Raw genomic sequence first — 23,585 nt, forward strand, 5'->3', positions numbered from 1 at the left:
GCCCTGAGGTGAGGGAACAAATGTTCCCATACCTTGAGGAGGCCTCTGTGACTGCTGCCCCACTACAAGGTGCAGTGCACACCCCACTGGCATGGCTGCACCAGTACTGGAAAATTGGATAGGATCTGGTCCCTTGGTGCCAATCCTATCCACACTTACTTGGGAGTAAGCCCCACTGACTATAATGAGACTTACTTCTGACATGCATAAGATTGGGCTGTCAAAAAGCAAAGCAATTGTCCATGTTTTTCTGTGTTGAGGTTTGGAAAGTCACAGGGCACAATCTTACTTAGAAGTAAATCCTATTGTGTTCAAGGGGACTTACCCCCAGGAAAATGTGGCTAGGACTACAGCCCAATCCTATGCTTCTTGGCATATACTGGAGCACAGGTGCCAAAGCAGCTACTGCTGTATCCTGTGGGCTCTGGGAAGCCGCCTGGAGTCTATTTTGCCAGCACAGAGGGCAAGAGCTTCTATGTTGGGCCTTCTGGCCCAACATGGAGTTCAGGATCCAGTGGAGCCCGCTCTGCCTGTCCCACCCCCTCCCACCGCTGTTCTGCCCTCATTCTACCCTCCCTATGCCCCCAGAGGCTGTACCCCTGGTGGCAGTGTCCTTCTCCTGATGGCACTGGGCTTGGCGCCTGACTGGCGAAGGCTCAGAGCCAGCACCCCCTACTGTCTGGGTGTTTATGGCACCCAGCACCAGTGCTAGGGCTCAGCACCAGAGCTGCGAAACTACAGGATTGGGCTCCACATCTGCAATCCTATCCACACTTGCCTGGAAGTAAGCCCCATTGACTATACTGGGACTTACTTCTGAGTAGACATAGGATTGGGCTCTCGATGTCCCTTGATTCAGAGCCCAAGCCTGTTCATGTTTACTCAGAAGTAAATCCCATTGTAGCCAATGGGGATTACTCCCAGGTAAATGTGGAAGGATTGCAGCCTCAGATAGGGTCATGCTGCAGAACAAAACTTGGGTATTGTTGGACCACCTTGTGCAAGAATCCCTTGTAGGACTTGCAAGAATGTGGAGGATACAGGAAAGCTGATGTGTGTGTGTGTGACTAATTTTGTGGCTGTAAAAAGGTTGTGTTGCCTTTGTGCTCTTGTAAAACTTGTTGCCCCTTTGCTGCCCTTTTTTGCTAGCGCTCAGAGCCTCCCTTCAATGAGGCTGCAATCCTAAGCACACTTTCCTCGGAGTAAGACCAATTGACCATAGTGGGACTTACTTCTGAGTAGGCATGCATAGGCTTGGGCTGTTCAGCGAACTTCCGGGGAGGGGGGTGGAGAGGAGATGGTGCCAGAGGCTCTTAAGCGAGACAGCTGCTGCGAGGAGGCTGCCGTCAGCTGCTGGGAGGCTAGTTCAGGGTCTTCTCGCTGGTGTCGGTGCAGCCTGTAGAGTCGGCACACACGCCGCACTGGCGGGCCGGCGTGCAGTGATCCGCAGCAGCCCACACAGGCTACAAGCCTATGCACGCTTTCCTGGGAGTAAGCCCCATTGACTGTAATGGGACTTCCTTATGAGTAGACATGCATAGGGTTGGGCTCAGGCTGCAAGCCTATGCACGCTTTCCTGAGAGTAAGCCTCATTGACTGTAATGGGACTTACTTCTGAGCAGACGCGCCCAGGTTTGGGCTGACCGGTGTCCTTGCCCGCGCCGGGACTCCCAGCCACACAGCGCCTCCTGCAAGGGCAGCCCGCGAAGCCGGCCTGAGCCGCGATGTAAACATTCCACAAAAGGGCTCCCTGGAGAAGAGGCGGAGCCTCTCGCCAGCCCAGGTGGGCGGAGTCTGATGGAGCCGCGGTAGGCGCGGCCTCCCCTCCGAGTGGCAGCCCCGCCCTCCAAAGGCCGCCCGCTTTCCGCCCGCCCCAGCCAATGAGCGCGTGACGGGGGCAGGTCTTCGCTTCCTATACGGACATTTTTTCCTTTCAGGCTTCTTTCCCCGCCCTGCTCCGCGCCCTCCTCCGCGTCCCCTTCCTGGGAGCCGCGTCCAATTGGGGCAGCGGAAGGGGGCGAGCGCCGCCCTGCGATTGGCGGAGGGGCTGAGCGGCGGTACCGGCGGCCAATAGGGGCGCAAGAGGTCTCTCCGGGGCAGGGGAGGGGGCGGGATTTCCCTGGGAACAGAGAAGCGGGCAGTGCTTGGCGGCGGCCGTCCTGAGGCGGTTGGGCTGTAGTCATTGCCCCCGTCCCTGTTCCGAGCGGTGGCCGGGAGTCCCTTAGGTACGTCGCGGCCTGGCTGGGGGGCTGTGAGCGGGAGGCTCAGCCCGGCCTGGCTCGGCCGTCCCTCCCCTCCCTCAGCGGCGCCGGGCTGCCCCAGTCGCCTCAGCGCCTCGACCTGCCGCCGCCGCCGCGAGGAGACGACGAAGAGGCGGCCTCTCAGCCCGGACGCTCCGGCACTCGAGGCAGCGGCGCTGAGGTGAGGGGGGACGAGGGGAGGCGCGCGCGCGCGCTGACAGACCCGTGGCGGCTTGGCGCGAGCGACTGTGGGAGGGAGAGCGCGCGGCGGGGGGCGGGGTCTCTTCTCCCCCTCCCCCCTGCGCGCGCCCAACCGTCCGCTCAGGACACCGTTGGGGGGGCGGGCCCTCCCGCTCAGGACACCGTTGGGGGGGCGGGCCCTCCCGCCCGACCGACCGACCGACCTCCGCCGCTGAGGCGAAGGAAGGCGGTTTCTTCCCGCGCTGCCAATCCCGGCCACTCGGACCGCAGGCTCCGCCCCCTCTCTTGGCCGGCTCTCTCCTCCCCCCACTTCTACTCACGGTGTGCTTTAGCTCCGCCCCCTTTTCCTCTCTCTGACCGGCGAGGGAAAATGAGGGCCGCTCGGTGGGCGGGGCCGCTCTTGGCCCCGCCCAATTCCCCCCTCTGATGCTGCTGCCTCTGCCGCCTCCACTGGGGATGGCTCCGCCCCTCGCCCTCTCCATCCGCTTCGCCTTCCTCTCAGCTCCCCTTCTCCCTTCCAGCCTCTCTTAGGGAGGAGAAGAGGGCGGTGGAGGTCGCAGACCGTTCCAGCCTTCATCCCCCCCTTGGCCACCCAGGCCTTCATTTTTGCAGGGTGGATCCAGCTGCTAGCTTGTTCTCCACGGTTGCAGCGTGGCTCGCTTTGCAGGTGGTTTTACCCTAAAGGAAGCCCTGCAGAGGCTGCAGAGGCTGCAGAGCCTCTCTACACTTTTCTGGGAGTAAGCCCCATTGACTATAAAGGGACTTACTTCTGAGTAGACATACATAGAGTTGGGTTCCCGGGCTACCAGCCTAGCCACAGTTTCCTGGGAGTTGGCCACATTTATAAAGGGGCTTACTTTTGAGCAGACATGCATAGGGTTGGGCTCTCAGGCTGCCATCCTATCCACACTTCCTTGGAAGTAAGTCCAATTAACTGTAAAGGGGCTTATTTTTGAGCAGACATACATAGGGTTGGGTTCTCAGGCTGCCACCCTGTCCACACTTCCCTGGGAGTAAGCCCCATTGGCTATAAAGGTTCTTATCTCTGAGTAGGCAGGCATAAGGTTAGGCTTTCAGGCTACAATCATAACTGCACTTTCCTGGGAGTAAACCCCATTGACTATAATGGGACTCACTTCTGAGTAGGCATGCATAGGGGTTGGGTCCTCAGGCTACTGTCCTAGTCACACTTTCCTGTGAGTAAGCTCCATTGACTATAATGAGACTTAACCATATATACTCACCTATAGGTTGAAAAATTTATGCCTAAAAATGGAACCTGAGATCCTGGGTCAACTTATACCAGGGTCAATGCAGTGAGTGAGGCAGAGTCCTCTGGGAGCTTATGGGAGCTCAGCAGCTGTCTGGTGACGTAGGGGGGGCCTGGAAATGGGCTGAGAAGCAGGAAGCAGGTGGAGAAAAAGGAGAACTTTTACCAGTAATTACGGTATTCAGAGGCAACCATTTTAGCCTCTTCTCCAGACAGGAAGAGAAGCAAAGGTGCTTCTGGGAACTACAGTCTGTATGGCTACTGCTATGGAATGCAGCACATGCTCCCACAAAGCCTCCCCACAATTCCCAGAAGCCCCTTTGTCTCCCTTCCAGTTTGGAGAAAAAGGGAAATGCCTCTTTCTTTTGCTGCTGCCTCTGAACGTTCCTGGCAAGTCATTTGCAAAGAATTTCTCCCCCCCCCTCAAGTATAGGGGTGTGGTTTTTAAGACCCCAGGATGTGCTCCTCCTTTCCATCTGAAACAAGGTCCCAGGCTGCAGTGCACCAGTGCTTAAGAGTAACACCCATGGAAAGCAGTGGCTCTGCTTCTGAGTAAAGAGGGTTGCAACTGTGCGCAGCTCAGTTCTTGTTGCTTTTCTCCCTGCTGTGAACTGAACTGTACACTCCCAATTGCATGTTTTATGTTGCATGTTCTATGTAGAGCCTCTGGCTTCACACACCAGGCACCTTCAAGAAGGATTTGACTGGTGGTTCTGCTGGTATGTTGTTTACAGGCAGTTACTCTGACGGTGTTAACACAAATGTTGTGAAGACCAGAATTTTAAAAGTTAATGAACAAAAATGCACCTTATGATCTTTTATTGTATTTTTAATAAATTAGAAACTGTACAGTTTTTAGGTAATAATTACTGGAAGGTTATTTTTCAGGATCTGGCTTCAGGTAAAATCAGACAAAATCCTCCCTAAGTTTAACCCCCCCCCCCGACTTATCCGAGGGTCATAGAAAATTCCATGATTTGGGGCCCAAAACCTGCCCTCAACTTGTCTTTGATGTCAACTTATAGGTGAGTGCCTGCGGTAATTTTGAGGGAACATGCATAGGGTTCAGTTCTCAGGCTGCAACTGTATCCACACTTTCCTGGGATAAGCTCCATTGACTATAATGAGACATACTTCTAAGTAGGCATGCATAGGGTTGGGTTCTCCAGCTACCATCCTTATTCACGCTTTCCTCTGAGTAAGCCACATTGACTGTAAAGGGACTCACTTCTGAGTAGACTGGCACAGGATTGAGCTCTCGGTTCAATAGGCATTTCCTTGGCTAAGTTTATGTGTTTAGTGTAACTCTCAATGAGATTTTCGCCCTGTGGAACTTGAATCCCCAGTCCTATTACTCTGAAGTAAGCCCCACAGATGATGGTGAGCCCACAGATGATGATTGCTCTGAAGTCAGCCCCTCAGGTGACAGTCCCAAAAAGATTGTAGCCTTCTGAGTAAGTGGGTGTAGTTTCAGAAAGCAGTTTTATACACAGAGGTGTTTGAAAGAGATGTTATTTACCTTACTCATTGGTAAACCCATTGTGTTCAATAAAAGTTAAGGTGTAAAGCTATTTACACCAGAAACAAGCACCTCTAAATGTGTGTAAGTTATATGCTTTTACCTGGAAGTGTAGGATTGGGCTGCTTTGGCCCAATCACTGCTGTAATGCACACCAGGAGGAAGAATCTATACTGTTATCTGTACTGCCCTAACTCAGTGGTTCCCAACATTTTCTCATTTGTGTATCCCTTGGAAGCCCATTGCCATCAATTGTACCCCTCTTATTAGCAAAATGTTTGTAATTAATATCATTGCAGTTGTTTCAAATCTATATGTTTTCAACTACTGATCCATATCTGACAATACACAATTTGATAACTAAAAACTAGCGGTTGGTGGGGGTTTCACAGCCAACTAGCTGCCTTCTTTCCTGCCTTTGCCAGCCCCTCAAGGCATTGTAATACGGACCTGCCTTTTCCCTTCATTATTCAATTCTTTTTCAAGTACCCCAAAGGTCCAGGCAAGTAGTCCTGGGGGTACACGCACCTCAGGTTGGGAACCACTGCCCTAACTGAACACAAAGAGTCCTATAAGACTCCTTCAGTTCCAAAGGTAGACACGGTACTTCTCTTTCCACCTTCCCATCTTTTACAGCTGAGAGTACATCTCTTCTCTGAGCACTGTTCAGTCTCTTTTTTCATAGTCTTATTGTGATTTAGTTGCATTCTGGCCTTTCATTCTTGGGTTTCTTTACAGGTATTTGTACAGTAGTAGCCCTTTATTTTCTCTTCTCAGTATTGAAGGGTGGATAAAATTTGAGTGACCGAGAGAGGGTTGATGGGTGTCTACTTCCTTTTTTGCTAATGTGGATTATCTGATTGGTGGAAATCTACAAGGAGCAAGCAACAGGGACAGCGTCCCTGGGACAGCGTCCCTTCCCATCCATGTGCTTGAGAAGTATTTTCTAGGAAAATTGTGGCTGCTTCTAGACTAGCCACAAATTTGCTGGGAGCTGGAGCACAGAGAAAGACCCCTGAATAGGTTGTCTGAGGACATTAGGGTGAAGTTGGGTGATTAGCAGTAGATAGTGCTGCAGTGTGACCTTAGTGGCCTCTTGCAATATTGCTGCTTACTCTGCATTCAATCCCCTTTCTTAATTGCCTGCCTGTTGCACTGGTGCTTTCTGTCCTCAAATTCTCTGTATATGAACAGAGGCAGTAAAGAGATGCTAAGGCAGGCTTTACTGCTACTAAATCCGCTCTAGAGTGCTCTTTAACCTGAATGATTCACCATGCAATATAATGGTATTTGTGGTGTGAAATTTGGAAGACTGTCAACTGGCAGGTCTTTTCATGAGTTTATTTTGTATATTAGAAATGTTTTGGTTAAATTAGGCCTGCAGTCAGACTAGGAAGTTCAGGAACTAAATTAAATGAATACCTAAAAGGCTTGTCATTCCAATCTGCTAACCAGTTTTTTATTTCTTTGTGTGTGTATCCCCAACAGCTATTTAAACAAGGTGTAAACATTTTAAATGCCTTTTTCAGTATTATCAAAAAAAGGTGTTTCACTGTCTTGGGTGTAAAGATCTTACAATCAAAATGCAGTGATTAGATACTAGTTTAGGTTCTGATTTCTTCAAACTTCATTATTGTCTATTGATCCTATTTGGAAGTGGGGGAAGCATTTCAAAACTATCTTTTGTTCTTGGTATTCTGGAAAGAGTGAGTCTTAACCATGCTTACCTGTGTGAAGTTCGGTGGAGACTTACTCCAGGGGGAAGTCCCATTTGACAAAATGGTCTATACTTCCAGGTAGTCAAGCATAGAATTGTTTTCTAAACTTGTGTCCTTATCCTACGCAGGTCTGCCAAAGTACATTGAAATCAATTGACTTGTGTATAATTCTGCATAGGATCAAGCCAGAATTTTGGCCTGAACCTGTGGTTGCCAAACTTTTTCAACTGGCAGTTCCCTTGACCTACTAGGCCCATTGGCCGCAGATCCCCATTAGGGCTACAATCCTATACACTGTATAGGTCAGCAGGTTTCTGGGAGAATTCCATGGCTCCCTGGGCAGCCATGGCTCACAGTTTAGGAACCACTGGCCTAAACCAAAGAAGGTTTACTCGGGTCTACTGAGTTTGGTGGAATTTTCCCTTAATAAGTATGTTTAGGATTACAGCAAAAATGCTGCTTAAATTGTATTTCAAGATAAATTCTGCATGATTGCATGTCACTAATATACACTGTACAACTGGTTTCCCTTTTTGTCTCAGCTATTAATAGTATGCCACATACTTGAGGGGGCTTATAAATCACTGAAACACAATACTATAAAAATAGGGAACTAATATTTCACATATCAGAAGTAGGGGACCTATGTAAAATATTCCCACATATGACTAGTTGCAGGTCATTAACACATTGTATTTATTCTATCAAGAGAAAACACTACATAAAGTTTTATAGCTGTGGTTGTCACACATTAGCACTGGGACCCACTTTTTAAAATGAGGATCTGTCAGGACCCACAGAAGTGATGTTATGACTGGAAGTGACATAATCAAGCAGGAAGATTTTTAACAATCGTAGGCTGTAATCCTTCCCACACTTACCCAGCAGTAAATCCCATTGACTATCATTGTTAAAAGAAGTTACATAGTAGCTTGTAAAAAGTACAGGTCTGTAACATTTCCCCAAGTGCAGTCATATACCGTGGTAGCATCTAGTCTAATATATTAAAAATAAAATATTGACATGAATGGGGACCCACCTGAAATTGGCTTGTGACCCACCTAATGGGTCCCAACCCATAGTTTGAGAAACACTCTTTTACAAGGAACAAGGAATGAAATTCTTAACATGTATTTGTTTGGTGTTTCTGAATTGTCAGTCTTGATTCTTTCAGTTATGTTAATGAAATCTAGTATACTGTAATTTGTTGCTATGCATAATATTGACTATAAAATAATTTTTCAGTATAGTGTACTGAATTAGTGTAAGATGATACATGTTATGCAAAGTTGCTGTTTCCTAGCATGAGGCTTTTATTTGATCCTCCCGCTGAATCAACAAGTGCAAATGGGACTTTTAATTGTTTTGTTATATAGTAAGCTTAAGCGCTTTAATTTGTTTGTTCTTAATAATTCAGTCTTGCCAGTACAATTAAAATATGACTGTATTTTACAGCAAGTGAGTTTTATTCCTATACAGTAGTTATTTCAAAACTAGGAATAGCTGTAATCTGGCTTTGTATAAGGTTGGTATGCTTGTATAATAATGTTGGTTTTTGTCTATCTTTTGTACTCTTGTATACTGATAGATAGCCCAAAGAGAGGCAGAGTAATTACTCTCAATGATTGATTTTCTCCATACTTATCGTCTGAGTCAGAGAGAACATTCATTGTATACTTCAGAACCTGCCAAGGCTGATAGTTTTCCAGGCTAGATACTCTTCAAGTATCTTCAAAAGTATGCCTTTTTTCCTGTAGAAAGATAGCCTGTCCAATTCAGAAGTAGTGCTTTCAGACTTCGATCACTATAGTCAGCCATGCATCCTATTTCTATCCATGTTTACTTAACATTTCACCAAATTTATTTATTTGTATGTGTAGCTGTGTCATGGCTTTTCACATCCAGCCCAACACTCTAGCCACAACACCATCCTAGTGTTCTGGTTTACCAATGATGAACAATAGCTGGTGTGTCCTCGTTTTTCAGTTGGATACTTTTGTGCCATTTCAACATCATAGCATGCATAAAATGCTGGGTTATTCTCTGTGCTGAACTTTGGGGGACGGTTGAAAAGCATTTTTGGTTTTTGACTGTCCCCGGAAACCAGCACAAAATGAAAGCAGTTCCCTCCCCCAGAGAACTCTGGGAAATTGTGGGGTCAGTTACACACCATACTTGCTATATCTGAGTTTCTCCTAGCCACATTTTTCCCCCTCTGCTGAGTTCTCTGTGTGCTAGAGAGTATCATATGTGGCATGTGGAGAACCTGGGGGACAAGTGTGTTCGCTTGTTTTGGCCTTGCCCACAAATGCAACCACTAGGAAGTTGTTCCCAATTGTCTGCAAAAACGTAGCATCCTTATTTGTGGAACTATGGTTTTATATATCTTGACTGCATAAGGGTCTTGCCTGTGGTCAGGCTGCAGAAATATTTGGTATCATGTCTTATTCATGGGTTAAATGAATGGTAACATTTAACTTTTGCTTAGGTTGATGGCTTTTTTCTTTAAAAAAAGATTGTTTGGGAAGCGTTCCTTATGGGCCTCCTAGAATATGTGAAGTCTTGGAACGAAGAATGTCATGTTGAAATTGGCACTTGAATCAGCCTTGCGTCCAGGATTTATGAATCGTTGTCTGTCTTGATTACTGTTCTAACTTAATATAGCATCAGAAAGCTTTTAGAAATGCTAAAGCCAGAGCAGAAAATACACAGCTCTGGAATATGCATTACTCTGTCAGACAGGAGTTTATTCTTATTCCCAATTTCCACATGCAGGTCTTCGTAACAGTGTGGGTGTATTCAGTGAATCAAATAACTCTGAGGAATTGTAAAATCTGCTTTTCACTGTTGTAAAATTTGAGGTATATGATTACAGTTTAACACCACAATTTTAGATAACTGTTGCTACTGCATTACCTCCCTTCTCCCTGCTAAGCCCGAGATGAATTGTGTTGGAAACAATGTTGACTGTTCTGTTCTGTAACTTAAAGCCCAGTCCTTGCCCCAGCAGTGCTCAGCAATACAGCAGCACCAAAATGACCACCGCTGTATCCTGTGGGGCTGGGGCAGCCATCAGAGTCTTATCAGCTTGTCAAACTCCATAGTTGGCAGTGAGTCTCCTCAGATCTGCACCTGCTGTTTAGTGGGTACATAACCAAGGAGGCCTGGCCTTCCATGCATGGGAAGGGGCATTTGATTTGCCAGCAGACTCTGCCACTGTCCTTGCCCCTCCCAGGCCCAATCCTCCCCTTGGTCTGCCCTCCCTCCGCCCAGTTCCGCTGTCTCTACCATCTGGTGGGGCAACTTACTGGCTGATGCTCTCACTGCGTGTCTTCCTAGCACTGAGGCCCAGGACCAACTGGCACTGGCCTCTCTGCCAGTACAATGGGCTTACCACCAGTGACATGCCTTATGACACTCATACAATGGTGGTTGCTGGAGCAGTGTACTGGCTACCAGCACAGCGTCAGCATAGGATTGGACCCTTAGTGTGTTAATTTTCCCATCTTACAGGTAATGAAGGCTTGTGTTTTTAACTGTACTTAACTTTCTAGATCTTCTCTCCAGTCTCAGGTAGGACCTTGTACCTGGCTCTTCACACACAGGATTTTTGCATTTCCTATTATAATAATTCTGCAAACATGTGCTACAAGTTTGGGATCAGATTGGGAAAAATGTAATAGTCTCAGAACCCTGTTTTCCCTTCATGGTGAATCTCTTTCTTCATATTTTTGGGGTGTTTTTCTTAGATGCTTTTAGGGCACATCTTCATGGATGAATTTTCAGATTGCTTGTCTAGCTCCTTCAGTAGCTATGCTTCTGTGTAAGGCTTATGCAGTGTAGATGGAAAGAAAAAAAAATTGCAAGCTAGTTGCAAAAAGCCCAGTTTGCACCGTGTGTGTGTGTGTGTGTGTGTGTTTTCTCTATGCCATAACATACCTTCATCCACCCCACTTCTTGTTTAGTGCTAAAGTACAAGAACGTACCATATAATCAAGTGGACTGCATTTCATTTGCTGTAGATGTATGGCTGTATGGCTTAAGGTTGAAATGTGAGAACATAGTGAAATAAAGCATTTCATATACTTCATCTGGAGTATCCCTCTATTTTACTAATACTGGTTAGCATTTCAAGGCAGATTGTGACTATTTGTTCATATGGATTTAGTTTTAGGGTACAAGCCAACTTCAAGTGGGTCCCCATTCATTTCAATAGTGTATTTTTTATATACGTATTAGACTTGATGCTACCATGGTACGTGACTGCATTTGGGGAAATGTTACAGACCTGTACTTTTAACAAGCTACTATGTATATTGTTTTAACAATGGTAGTCAATGGGACTTACTCCTAGGTAAGTGAGGGTAGGATTGTAGCCTAGGATTGTTAAAAATCTTCCTGCGTGATGATGTCACTTCTGGTCATGACATCACTTCCAGCGGGTCCTGACAGATTCTCATTCTAAAAAGTGGGTCCCGGTGCAAAATGTGTGAGAACCACTGCTCCACAGCACTGAAAACTCTAGTCTGTGCTGACGGGTCCAACAGCATCCTTTAAATGTACAGTCCCTCCCTGCACATGCTCACATGAATGTACACACTGTTCCCCATCTTGCTTTTTATAGCAAATATATTTAATCTTTAAAAGAAAGCATTCTGAAACTTTTGAAGATATTTATTGGTGACTCTTGGCTGATCTGTACCATACAAGCACTGAGACAAATCTTGGTTTGTGTTCCATTGCTGGATGGTTGCTGCATACCTTGATGTCAAACACTAGATGGCATAGCAGAAGCTTAAATTGTATATGCTTACTTACTAGATACTTGAATCAGGTGTTTCTCCTCAGAGTTCTTAGGTCAAAAGACCAAATGTTCAAAGAAACATTTCACTTTTATTAAGTCATTCTCCTTCCAGCTTAATAAGTGTTTTTTCCAAGGCATATGCTGGGAACAGCCACTCAGAGCTGTCCATTAATTTTTTTAATATCAGGAACTGCAAAACTTACATATTTCATAATATACAGTTGTGTGTTGCTTAACGACAGGGATGCCACACTCCCCTCACCTCCAGAGGTTTTTCTCACAGAGGCTCATAATGCCTGTTTCAGGCGAAAAAATGTGCACTGGTGAAGTCATGTGCGCTGCCTCTGCAGGCTCAGAAAGGTCTCCGAAGGTGAGGGGAGCGTGGCTCTCCTTGGCATTGGAGGCTTGGGGGGGGTGAGTAGGGACCAGCAGTGGCCATCACATATGTGGGCTGTCGCTGGTTGGAATGTCGCTAAGCAGTATTCGCATGTACTCCTGAAGCACTTTATAAATGAAAGCAGAAGCTTATGCACATTAGATTTGTAAAGGAGCATGTGAGCTGGTTCTGGAAACACCTTGTCCAACTTGTGTGTGGCTACCTTTACAGAAACCAAAAACTCTGGCTTCCAAAATCCAGAGTTTTTTTCTGGATTTATTTTCAGTGGCAGACATATATGATTCAGACTGCCACTGAAATTCTAAACACTTAATTGGTTTGTTTTCTATTTCCTATATTTATTCAAATAAAAAAAGCCTATTTACATGTACACAAACCAGACAAATGGTTAACTGTGGATGTTGGTTCTGCTGCAAATTGGTAGAAAACAGCTTCTGGTGTTAGATTATTGCTTTGATCTAGTTGGGTTTTATGTGGGGAGAGCCATAGGAACACCCTTTACCTTTTTCAGTTGGAAGTAAGGGAAAGAATTCTTGAATGACAGATGTTTGGTATACATCACTGTGTTGATTTACTGAATGGTGCTGAAATGAATATGACCTGCACTGAGTACTTATGAGAAGACAAAAGAAATCGCACTTGACTATGGTTAATGAAGATGTTTCTGCTGGGAATAAGGAAAACTGTTCAGGTGCTTCTAATATGTTCAGGTGCTTCTGGTGGTATCCAGAAGGTGGTCAGGTTGGGTCATTTGCTAGGCTTGAGATGCTGGCAAAAGGGCTCCTCACCCAAATAGTACAACCATTGGAGTTTTGTGTGTAGTGCTCATGGAAGTGAGAGGAAACAGGAGAGAATTCTTGGTTTTCATATCCAAACCAATTTGTTAAGAGCCCCTTTGAACATACTTTACCTGAAGGTCCTCCAGGTTCTAGACCCAGTACTATTTCATTCACTTGGTAGGTTTGTGTCTTACAATTTAGGAATTATGGCTCTTGATTTTATTCTTGCAATTGGTATTACCTGTTGCCTTAGGGCTCAATCCTATCCAGCTTTTCAGTGCTGGTGCAGCCGCAGTGCAGCCCGAGGTAAGGGAACAAATGTTCCCATACCTTGAGGAGGCCTCTGTGACTCCCTCCCCAATGCAGAAGGCAGTGAATATCCCATTGGCACAGCAGCACAGGCACTGGAAAATTGAATAGGTTTGGGTCCTTAAGCATTTACCTACAAAACAGAAAGCTCAGATGTAAATGTAATGTATTCATACTGAATCATGCTCTCTTCAAAAAGACACAAGGCAACAAGTGGAGCAAATCTGATTACCTTCCTGTGTTGCAGTTATCTGTCTTATCAAATATTTGAAATGTGTTGATGCATTACCTACATTCCTATAGGATAGAGAATATGCATGTGAGGTTCAAGCTTCTCTGGGGAGATGAATGGTGGAGTTATGGCGGTAAATGCGGGACTAAGTTATAACCTTTCTGGCTTTGGGATAATGATAGATGTCATCTTGATGGCTAAGCTGAAACTACTCAATTCTGTTTTGTCTAGGGAATAGAATTCTAGGCTGAAATGTTTCTCTGTTAAATGTAGAGCTTCAAGCTGTCAGGGTACCACATATTTGCTTTTAAGACTCATTTTCAAGAGTACAGATAATGTTAACATCGATTGTTGGGAAAGTAGACTGACATTTAGAAAATCAAAACCATACTGGGCTGCTGATAAGACAACATCCTTCATTGTGTTTTTGAAAGTTGAACTTTTGTTGTTGACTGTTGCATTTATTGCCACAGTAAATGGAAGGGTGATGTGCAATATCATATGGAATCCCCCAAAGCTGAATGTTGGCTTTTTTGTTTTATGTCTTGCATTTTGCCAAGATTTGCTTCCAAAGCAGTTTTCAATTTAAATCTATTCAAAGTATATGTTGGGATGTGTGAGGCTCTTCTGGTTTTTGATATTGGATAACACTCAAGGTTCCAGTCTTCCCTCCAAAGGGAGGAAGCAGAAGGAGATACAAGTGGACTCGGGCTGACTGGTGGAAAAGTTATCAGTATCTTTAAGTCTGGCATTTGAATAACATACAGTAAAAATTGTCAAATACACTTACCATGTACAGAAAGTAATGCTAATTATAAAGCTACAGGTTTCTGGGAGACTTGAGATCCCAGTCCATCCTAGAACCTTTGCAGAGCACTATCAAGGCACATGGGAACCCTTCTTCCCCACAGCAAATAGAACAGACTAGATGGTAACCTTCCTTGGCACTTGTGATCTGTACTCCTTCAACGGTTTCTTGCTTCATGCTTCTTCCCAAACCTAGACCTCACTTTCAGGGATATCTGCCACACATGGCTCAGAAAACAGTCTTGTATTACAATTAAAGATCAGCAGTGCATTAGGATATTTGAATACAATTTGAGAATCATGCATAGGATTGCAGCCTGTGTATGGTGGCAATACCGTATTACTGATTCTTTGAGAATGAACCGCATTGACATCACTGGGATTTTTGTCCAAATAAGCATGCATAGAATCTACAGTCACTATTTTTAAAATGGCTGTTGCCTTGTCTTTCCTTGTTTAAAAAAGAGCACAAGATGTTTTAACAACTGAGTTAGAATACAGGCTATGTAAGTGTTGTAATGTTTGTAGACAACATTAACTACTTGAACCCTTATTTATTTGATTTGTATCTTGCTACACCATTCTCTGCATGAGAGAGAGGGTCTAGGGAGGCACCAGGTGTGGCATAGCTAAAGTTTGTTTTCCTACCTTGTGAACTTGGTGTGAGGGATAAATTTTTACTAACCTGGCTTAAACAGACTAAATTTTCCGTTAACAACAGAGCTCTGGGGGAAACGTAACATTCAGAATATAGAAGTACCCTATAACTTTCTCACAGAGGCCCTCAAATTTTAATTGACCTTTGCCCTTCATAGCCAAGCCAGAATGTGTGGTTGTGAAGATGCTATGTATCACCTTCAATGAATTACTGCACGTTTACTTTGAAATAAGTCCTGCTGTGTTCAGGTTGCAGATGACTAGCCTGTAAAATTCTGGAGGCTAAAACATTTGCCTTAATTTGTTGTCTTTGCACGTCAGCTTTGTGAAGTAGCTAAGGTTGCAATGAAGGTCATTGTGAAAACCTGCTGTGGAAAGCTTTTTAAAACAGACTGCCCTACTGGATTCCTGGAAGAGTGATTTGCCAAAGGCTACCCAAATGAAACCAAGTTGAGATTTGAAATAGGGCATCTCCCTACAGAGTTTGCTTATGCAGAAATAGTAATTGATAAGTTTTGATTGATCTTATTGATTGATCAAATTGATAAGATTTCACTCATGAAAATTATCATTTTTTATTAAGTTTATTATGTTACAGTTCTGGTCTGAATGTCTTCAGCAGCCTTGTTGAAGCAATAAAAGTATGACTGGTCCGTATTTGAATGTCATGAAGCAAAAAATGTAACGTGTTTGTGTTTCTGTAAATCTTAACTCTAATGACATTTTATCCTTTTTTTAAAAAAAGAACACCCTTGTTCAATTAGCAGTCTCAGTTCAGATGGACAACCAAAATCTATAGCTGCTCCCTTGTCTCCTTGACATTATGAAAACTCTGACAGTTAAGATAGGAGGATAATAATCAATTGCCTCTATTTTGTCCTTTGCTCTTTCTAGCAGGTTTTGTAGTGCTTTCCTGAGCATGAATTCAGAATGAAGCGGCGATTGGATGAACAGGAGTCACCTGTGTATGCGTCACAGCAGAGACGTATTGCCAGTAACACAGAACCTTTCCAACACCAGCATCGTGTGCTTGCTCCAGCACCTCCTGTTTATGAACCTGTTTCAGAGACAATGCAGTCTGCTACTGGAATCCAGTATTCAGTAACTCCCAGTTACCAGGTAGAACTGCTTTATTTTTAAATTGGTGCTTTATTTTGAATGGTAAAACCATTCAAGAGGTTTAACTGACCCACTTGCTCTGTGGTTAAGCAATAACACAATACCAGGCATGCTCTGTGTGTGTGTGTGTGTGTGAGTGTGTGTGTGTGTGTGAGAGAGAGAGAGAGAGAATAAGCCTGTTAATTGAAAGTGGATAGTGTCCTGAGGCACTTTGCTTTAGTTAAACATGCAGGAAAGTTGCATTTGCTTGCAAAAGTAGCAGGACTTTTTGTTCAAGTTGTATACCTCATTCACATGGGTTCTGAACTGAATGCATTCTAGATGTCTTTTAGAAGTTGATTGGCTAGTGCAGGGGTGTCCAAACTTTTTGGCAGGAGGGCCACTTCATATCTCTGACACTGTGTCAGGGACTTGGAAAAATAAAGAATTAATTTACATTTCAAATTTAAATAAATTTACTTAAATGAATATATTAGAGGTGGAACTTATATGAATGAATGAAGGTCAATAGCTCAATACCAATAAAAAGCCTTTCTGAAAGCAAGGCCAGCCTTTCCTTTGCAGCTGCTGCTCCATCACAGACATGAAACAGCAAGCAGTGGAGGGAGCCCTTGTCTCAACAGCTCACGTGAGAGATCGAACAGTTGGCCATCACGCTGAGAGCAGTTGTATCAGGCCAGTGCAGGCTCCAGCAAGTCTCCGGAGGACCAGAGGTTCATTGGAGACTGGGGGCTCCCTGAGGGCCAGATTGGGAGTCCTCAAGGGCCACAAATGGCCCCAGGCCTGGGGTTTGGGCACCCATGGGCTAGTGCAATGCTTCCCATACTGTGAGCCATGGCCCCCCAGGAGTCACAGAAATGAGCCAGGGAAGTCACAAATCCTTGTGAAAAATGTGCCGCCCTATACAATGTATAGGATTGTAGTCCTAATGGGGAGCTGCGGCCAGAGGCCCAGTAGGTCAAAGGAGCTGCCAGTCACAAAGTCTGAGAACCTCTGGGTTAGTGTATTACTTTTATTCCTTTGGAACATGATACATTTGAGGGCACAATCCTGCAGGGTTCTGCATCCTGCAGTTGGGGGGCACTCACAGAGGCCTCCTCAACGTGATGCAATGTCTGTTCCTTTACCTCGGAATTGCATTGCCCTTACCTAAGTACTGGAAAGTTGGTTAAGATTGCACCCTGACATCTACTTGGAGCCATGGTCTCATTAGAATTCAGGAGTGGAGCAAGAATTGGAGAGGGGGCATAGATGAGTGATGGAGTACTTGTTTCCAACCCAGAGGGCCCAGGTTCATCCTCTATCATCCACACTTTAGTGCAGCCTTTTTCAACCACTGTGCCATGGCACACTGGTGTGCCGCGAGTGGTCCACAGGTGTGTCACAGGAATTTGGGGGAAGGTCATTTATTAATAGGGCCAGTGGGAGATGTGAGCCCCCCACTGGCAGCATGGTGTCAATTGTCAAAAACCTGGTGGTGTGCCTTGACCATTTTAGTGCCTTGTCAGTGTGCTGTGAGATGAAAAAGGTTGAAAATCACTGCTTTAGTAGGTCTTAACAGGACTGAGAGAGATCCTTGCTTGACAGCTGTTGCCAGTCACAATAGGCAATCCTGAACTACGTGGGCCAATGATTTAGTCCAGCATAAGGCAAAAATCTACAATAATCTTGTCATCAAGAAGAGCAAATGCTTCAGTGGAATGTGTGTTTTGTGTTCTTATTTTTGTATTAATGTATTTGTTCATTAAAACTTTTCAGATCATATTCATTTTTAATATCCTTTTGAATGTAATTAGATAGGAAATGTAAAACCTAATTATAGTTTGCATAGCTCTTCTATATTATGTAAATAAAGTAAGCAAGGCCCTTTAGGTGTACATTTAAAAAATATAAAGTGTAAATGAAACATTTATGCTCCACTTGTCAGTCCAGTGCAGCTTATGGTTAAAATGCATATAGTGATACAGTAATTATAGAGATACATGAGTATGACAGAGCTGGCCCCTGGCATTTGATGGCATAGTCCAGGTCTTCCCTGGTATTCATGAACATCTGTGAATCCCTCCCCAAGTCCATCAAAGGTCCATCACTCTGAAGGGGCAGAAGGACCTTTGCTGGATTTAGGGGGAGGGATTAGCAGATGTTCATGAATGCCAGCCTGCAAGTACATGCTCACTTTTGGTATGGTATACATGTATCATACAGGTGGACAGTTAAGACCCATTTGAGTGTATATTCTGTGGTATACCCAAGTATTGCTGCGGTATAATCAGTGAGGCCACTTTTATATGAACAAGTGAGGACTCGCAACAAAGTCTTACCATATGTTCCCCTGCCAAGGGTGTTCCTATAGAACTACAGGCGTCCTGGAACATGAGCTTTGTTTGGGCTTGTAGAGAACACCTTTATTCTCTTCTGTCTTTCTGAAGCCTTTGCCCATTTTGTCTCTGAAGGGCTCAGGATCTGGACTGGATGTCAGTTTTGAATCTGATTGTTTTAGCTATTACACAGCTGGAAGTGGAGAGTAGTGTTTAACCTCATATTGTATATCTGTGTCCACCTCACCCCCATCTCCAGGTTACTGCAAGCTGTTACATGCTCAGAAAGGCTAGTTCCTCCTCTCCTTGCTTTCCCAGCAGACGTCTTCAACACTCTGTAGTGTCTAGGAATTTGTTCACAATTGACTGCTAAACTGTTTTTTTCACCCTTAAAAAACTAAAAAAATTGATAATTAATTTAAGTCAAGGCAATTTTAAATTGCCCCAAAAAGACTGATGGAAAATAAAAATAATTTTCATTATTATTTAGAAATTTGCTAAATAAAAATGCTTGCTAATTTGCTATAATCATGAAAATTTATTAATTTATTCATTCTGACAACATTCTGAACTGTTGCACTGTTTACACTTGCCACACTTTCCTTTTTTTACTCGGCATAGATTTCTTCAAAACATTTCCAGTAGAGTTGCTTTTATGTACATATATAGGTATTAGTCAAAATCAATACTAGAAGATGATGCCTCTTTCTAGTGTTCCTTTTTGTTTTAGTCTACCCCTTCTGCTCTGTCATATAAGCCCTTCTCTACCTGCTCCCGCCAAATAAATAACTAATTGACAGATCAGTGTTCTCCATTAGATGGAAGGTAAATGTCCGTGTTGTTTGGTAGGTAGTCTCATGAATATATTTAGCATATGAGCTCTTGGGCCAGGTCAGGTATTGGATAGTTGGTAGGCATAAAATGGGAGTAAAAGATTATCTGGATGAGTAGATAACTGTAGTGACTTGCCAGTTTCTGGCCTTCAGTACCAAGCCATTGTATCACATCATGAAATATGCTATATGATGACTGGTGAAGATTTCCCTCCTAATTTTTTCTTTACAAAAAAGGGTCATAAGTGCTAGTTTAAGATATTAAATGTTTGCATTAAGTACAGATTTGATTTTAAACAAGTCTGTTTTTTGAAATTAAACTTTTTAAAATCCACCCTGCATACAGAAGTTGGAAGTCTTTCTGGCAGAAAAATTACTGAAAAGTCAATATTGTAAATATTCTCATTTAACAGGCTTAGTTATGTAGGTTCTATTTTCTTAAAACAAATATTTAAAATATTTTATTTAAACATTTAAAATTTAAACTAAAACAAGCATCCATATATTATTTAGACTATAGATGAACTATAGTTCCTTAGACTATAGATGAACTAAAAAGCAATCTACTTTTTTTTCCTGCATGTTAAATTTTAGATTGAAATGCTTCAATGTTTAGCTAGGGTTTCTTGTACTTATCTTACTCAAATATTAATTTTGGTGAGACTTTGTAATGTAAAAATATTCTGTGCTTTCATCCAGAGAGTCCTGGATAATTAACTTAAAGACCATTAAGGTTCCAGACAGCCAGGGAGATGTGATTGAGAGATAAAAGTCAGCTTAAACTTTAGATAGCTAAGAGAAGCCATATGTCCTATAATTAGAGGAATTTCTGCTTCTGTTCTTACCATGTTCCCATTTGGGAACATGTGTGTCCCAAGAGCTATGCTGCTATCTTGTACAGCTGCAGAGACTGCATAGTGTTGCAGTGTAGACAGTGTAGGGCAGACATGTCCATTTTGCTGTCCACATTAGCCCAGTGCAACAAGGATTAGCATAAAAATAAATAAATAACTTTTAGTAGCTATACTACAAAGCAAGGTTGTGTCTGACAGTATCCTTGTGCACATTTTTTTTCATCACAACCACAGAGGAGTGGTGTTGCTGTGATGAAAGAAAAAGTTGACCAAAATAAGGAGGAATTAGAGCACCTTTCCTACAATGGAAGGTAAAGCATTTGACACATTTTATATTAGAAAAAAATGTCTAGTATGACCTGATGGTTTGTAAATTCTACATGTAAAAAGAGATTAGACATATTCATGGAGAATAGGTCTAGCAGTTGCTATTAGCCATGATGGCTAAGTGAAACCTTAATATACAGAGGCAGTATGCCACTGAATAAATGTTACTGGGGCTCAAGAGCAGAAGAGGTGTGTTGTGTTGAAGCTGTGCTTGAGGGCTTTCTGGTTGTCCAATGTGGGAAACAATGCTGGAACTAGATAGACCTTTGGTCCAGTCTAGTAGGGCTACTCATGTTCTGGTAATCAAATGAATCATTCTAAGCATTTGACACTTACAGCACCTGTTTGGAGATTCCCCAGCTCAAATAAAGGGTAATAACTGCTTGTGTTCACTCTCCTTTTCAGGTGTCAACTGTGCCACAGAGCTCCAGCAGTCATGGACCCACTCTAGCCACTGTCCACAGTGGGCATCATCATACCACCCCGGTCCAGCCTCATGGGAACCAGGTGGTACAAAGTCATGCTCATCCAACCCCTCCGGCTGCACCGGTGCAGGGGCAGCAGCAATTCCAGAGGCTTAAGGTAAGAGAGAAACCCCATGTTGGCTCTTTGGTGGGTGACTTTACATCTTGATGTGCATTTTGTGAATCAATTCGACATATCACCAAATCTTATGCAATTACAGTATATTTTAACTTTCTAGTTTTTGATGGTTTTTTAAAATAACATTTTCATATTTAAAGATACAGATTGCAGTTTGATATACCTGTACATCTTTATCTTTGAGGTGTGTCTTTGTTTTGTGCCAAATGTCTGCTGTAAGGGGTTGTTGTTGTTATTTGCAGTGTGCAATACACAGTAAGAGCCACAAGTATTGCTGTTGACCTGGGATGTGCAAATTTTGAAAAGTGGCCAGGTGAATGAACAACTTTCAGGCACAGGCTGCCTAAAGCCTCTTGCCCTATGAAATGCTTAACTGTCTGACAATCCACTTTATGTAAATGCTTCATAGGCAAATAGAATAGGTACTTCAGCTAAGGTTTTTCTCCCATGTTACACCAGAGCTAATTGCTTCTTCGTTTCCAATAATCTTTTTGGGAAATGGTGGATCGCTTATGTAGCATTATGGTTACAGTGATATTTACAGGTGTATTTCATGCCTCACTTAAATTGTTGGCCCCTTGTCATCTCTTTATTTCTTTTGCTGTGCAAATAACTTTATTTTAATACTGCTTTTCAACAAAAAAAAATCATATTCTCCATAATCTCCATTCTCCCAGTTTTCTAATAAACCAGGACAGATCTCAGCTTCAGATCTTGCTTTATTTGTAAACTTTGGTTAGAATAATGGAGGCTTCACCTTGTTTAGAACATCTCAAGAGATTTTTGCTTGTCCTAAAACAGATTCAGAAGTAGATTCAGTTTCAGAAGTTCATTCCCTTGTGCACAAAGTGGAATGGAGGGGAAGCACACATAGCCAAAGTGGAGAGATATTACATAAAATCAGGATTAAATCTTGGCTCCATGTGACAGCTGAACCAGAACACAGGAAAATTATTTTTAATGGCATCAATAGATGTTTATTTGAACAAGACCTTTTGAAGAGTACTATTTAATGTCACAATTTGTTTTAAGGCACATTTGTAGAGTCTCCATGGAGACTCGTGACAACATCTTTCATTTTTAGGACCTGGAAAATCCTAGGCACCCAGGAACATGATTTTTTTCTGCTGTATGCAGGGTGGGTCCAATAAGATATTTTGTGAACTCTTTCTTTTATTTGAGACAGAACATCTATAGAATTACCATTTTCCAGACCTAAACTGAAATGTCTAATTTGAAACTAATGTTTAAAGTGTATTGTCCTTTGGCATAGAATATGGTATGTGGAATGTTTTCCTTCTTTTACTTTAGCCTTAGATCTGAACTAAAGTTCCTGTCAGTGAACCAGGAAAATGTTGCATATTCAACTGAGAGGCTGAGTGCGCATTACCCCTAGCTGTTGCTGAAATGGAAACTCAAAAATAGTTTTTTTCTTCAATTCTGATGCTCAGTCTGAGCAGCAAAGAATATTGGATGCAATCCAGCATATACATATGTACAGCAACCTGTTTGCTAAGGGTTTGTGTTGTTGACCTAGTCCACTAGGCATTTTACTAGCCTGAATGGTTGTACTTTATCCACAACCAATTCCCATTATGAGAGTTGCTCTTTATCCTCTTGTGATATGCAATCTTCTCAAGCAGAGCAAATCCAGCAAAATGCACAGCATAAATGAGTTGCACCCAGCACAAATTAAAACAAGGAAATGGAGTTGAGTAATCTTTCCCGTGTGACTCCAAATTCCTGTGCCCCACATAACACCAATGTCTGTGACACCGGTTTCTGCCTATGAATACTGCTGTTTTGCTTGATTGTTTCTTTTTAAGAGGGGTCTGTATACACAGTGCAGGATTGCTACTTGGAACCTTTTCAACTGACCAGTTTCAAGACAATACAAATTACTTGTTACTTTTAGTGGCTTTGGGATGTTGGCTGTGTGTTCATGTGCAAGACTGGAGATAAAACACTGCAGGATAGAGATTTTTTTTTTTAAACTTTGTTTTGGTCTTAGGTGGAAGATGCTCTCTCCTATCTTGACCAAGTGAAATTGCAGTTTGGTAGCCAGCCTCAAGTCTACAATGACTTTTTGGACATAATGAAGGAGTTTAAATCTCAAAGGTAACATTTTCAGCATGTTTTGTAATAATGTATGGTTCCTGAGGCTGTGTTGGAGTTTTATCAGTGAGATCATCTTCAGATGCCATTGCATATTGCTTGAACCTTTCTTTGCTGTCTCCAACTATGTTCACTTGGCACAAATTTGGTTGGTTTGGGCTGCAGCCTCCGAGCAGCTATTAGCTATTCTAAATGCTAGATCAGGGCTGTCCAAACCCTGGCCCATGGGATGGATCTGGAGTTTGTAAAAAGGCACCTTTCCCCGTGAGTGGATCTTACTGTTTTGCCATGGCACTGCATTTCTTTCAAGCTGATCCTGGCATAGGGGTGGACTGGGCTGTCCTGTGTGTCTGGACATCCTGTTGCACAGCTTTCTGGGATGCTGGGCAATAAATGCAACTGCCCAGAGCATCCCTCTGCCAGAATCAACTTGAGAGAAACATGGCGCCATGGTGGAAAAGTAAGATCCACTCATGGGGGTCT

At 43.4% G+C, this 23,585-nt stretch overlaps 1 protein-coding gene across 2 annotated transcripts in view; it reads left to right on the forward strand.

Annotated features, from left to right (window-relative positions):
• The first annotated feature begins 2,162 nt into the window (after positions 1–2,162).
• SIN3A (SIN3 transcription regulator family member A) overlaps positions 2,163–23,585 on the forward strand; it is a 46,901-nt gene continuing 25,478 nt past the window's right edge. The window contains exons 1-4 of one of the 2 annotated variants that reach the window (XM_066635591.1): positions 2,163–2,421; positions 15,828–16,052; positions 20,790–20,966; positions 22,999–23,105. In XM_066635591.1, coding sequence (XP_066491688.1) covers positions 15,864–16,052; positions 20,790–20,966; positions 22,999–23,105 — 473 coding nt within the window. In that variant the 5' untranslated portion in view covers positions 2,163–2,421; positions 15,828–15,863. The remainder of the gene's footprint in view (positions 2,422–15,827; positions 16,053–20,789; positions 20,967–22,998; positions 23,106–23,585) is intronic. The other variant, XM_066635592.1, reaches the window with a different exon arrangement.

This window comes from Tiliqua scincoides, chromosome 8 (assembly GCF_035046505.1).
Source record: "Tiliqua scincoides isolate rTilSci1 chromosome 8, rTilSci1.hap2, whole genome shotgun sequence".
Classification (NCBI taxonomy): domain Eukaryota; kingdom Metazoa; phylum Chordata; class Lepidosauria; order Squamata; family Scincidae; genus Tiliqua; species Tiliqua scincoides.